Source organism: Dendroctonus ponderosae, unplaced genomic scaffold (genome assembly GCF_020466585.1).
Source record: "Dendroctonus ponderosae isolate FM_Combo_2020 unplaced genomic scaffold, Dpon_F_20191213v2 Dpon_F_20191213_9, whole genome shotgun sequence".
NCBI classification, from domain to species: domain Eukaryota; kingdom Metazoa; phylum Arthropoda; class Insecta; order Coleoptera; family Curculionidae; genus Dendroctonus; species Dendroctonus ponderosae.
In genome coordinates, this window is record NW_026019116.1 from 4,916,167 (window position 1) to 4,917,503 (window position 1,337).

Genomic DNA, 1,337 nt, shown 5'->3' on the forward strand with positions numbered 1-1,337 from the left:
TCAGTGTATTAACTCTGACAGATTCCTGGGACATACATGGAATGTTCATAATGTAACTCATGTATGTCCCAGGAATATGCATGTACATTACATGAATGTTCCAGGTATATTCTGGGAATATCATTTTGCTATGTGGGTACTTTTACTCACGTTTGCACACCGGAGGAAACTCGTTGTAAAATCCGGTCTCCAGGCAGGTTCTCATGGTGGGGCCCACCAGCAGGTGGCCCTCATCGCACGTGTACTCCACCAGAGAACCCACGTTGAAGTTGGGCGCCAACATGGTGGAGTTGGGCGGCTGCTCTGGGCGGCCGCAGGCCTTTGGCTCTATAATCGGATGCAGTTGAAGCTGAGCTTGGACGGGAGCAAAGAGTGAGAACTTACGATGCTGGCAGATGTAATTGAGGCGCATCGTGCAATCAGTGTCCGACCAGAGCCACCCTTTGGTGCCGTCATAGCGGGCGCAATTTCCAGTTCCAACGGGCAAATTCCAGAAGGACACCGTCACGTCGTCTCCCGTCAACCACTGCCAACCACCTGGAGGGGACAAAATAAATGAGTGTTTTTTCGCCCGAGCGGTGAAAGTGGTTTACCAATTTTCGGGTCCCTGACGGCCCCCATCCAGTACTGGCCCTGGGAGTCGCTGCGGTGCCGCCTCCACAGCTCCCAGCTGATAAATCCTGCGAAAAAACACCAGAAACTCTTAGCAACTGCACGCTTCCTGAAGGTTCACCAGCGCACCTTGCAGGGCCGGATTGCTTTCGTCCACCAGGGTTCCGCCTCGGCTGCGGCAAAACTGCAGCGCCTCCCTAAACACCAGCGGGTTCCGGTTGTAAAACACGTAACACTTGCCGTTGTACGTGGCGGTGCTGCCGGGCGGCTGGTCTCTAAACTGTGGGCACCTGGAATTCGCCAACGTTAAGGCCTGCTTACGGTTTGAGGCTGTAGCAGAGGCTGTAGTACCTTTCAATGGGCAGCGCCTGGTCAGTGTAGACGAAGGCCTCGCAAATGGACAACTGATTGGCTTCCGGCACTTCCAGGTGGACGCTGACAAAGGCGCCGGGCATGGGCGGGTTGCAGGGCAGGAACAGCGGCTGTCCCTCCTCCAGGAACCCGGTGAATCGGTTGCAGATCGGGTTCGTGCCCAGATCGGGGCGATTGTTGCCCACCCGCACCACTATGGTAGCCGGTTGATTGGCCCCTGCGTTCGCATTAATGCATTCAGTCGGTGCACACGAACACTTTTCACTTTTTGCTTACAAACCGTGCGAAAAATGCGCATTTGTGAGTGCGAGTTTAAAGCACGCTTTCACCATACACACGGTGGTTCATTGAGA

General features: G+C 54.6%; 1 protein-coding gene across 1 annotated transcript in view; it reads right to left on the reverse strand.

The window, feature by feature from the left end:
* Positions 1-150: 150 nt before the first annotated feature.
* Positions 151-1,337, reverse strand: part of LOC109541757 — a gene marked incomplete at its 3' end in the record, with an annotated part of 8,424 nt that continues 7,237 nt past the window's right edge. The window contains 5 exon segments of the mRNA XM_019910702.2: positions 151-327; positions 385-537; positions 594-680; positions 742-902; positions 964-1,201. Coding sequence (XP_019766261.2) covers positions 151-327; positions 385-537; positions 594-680; positions 742-902; positions 964-1,201 — 816 coding nt within the window.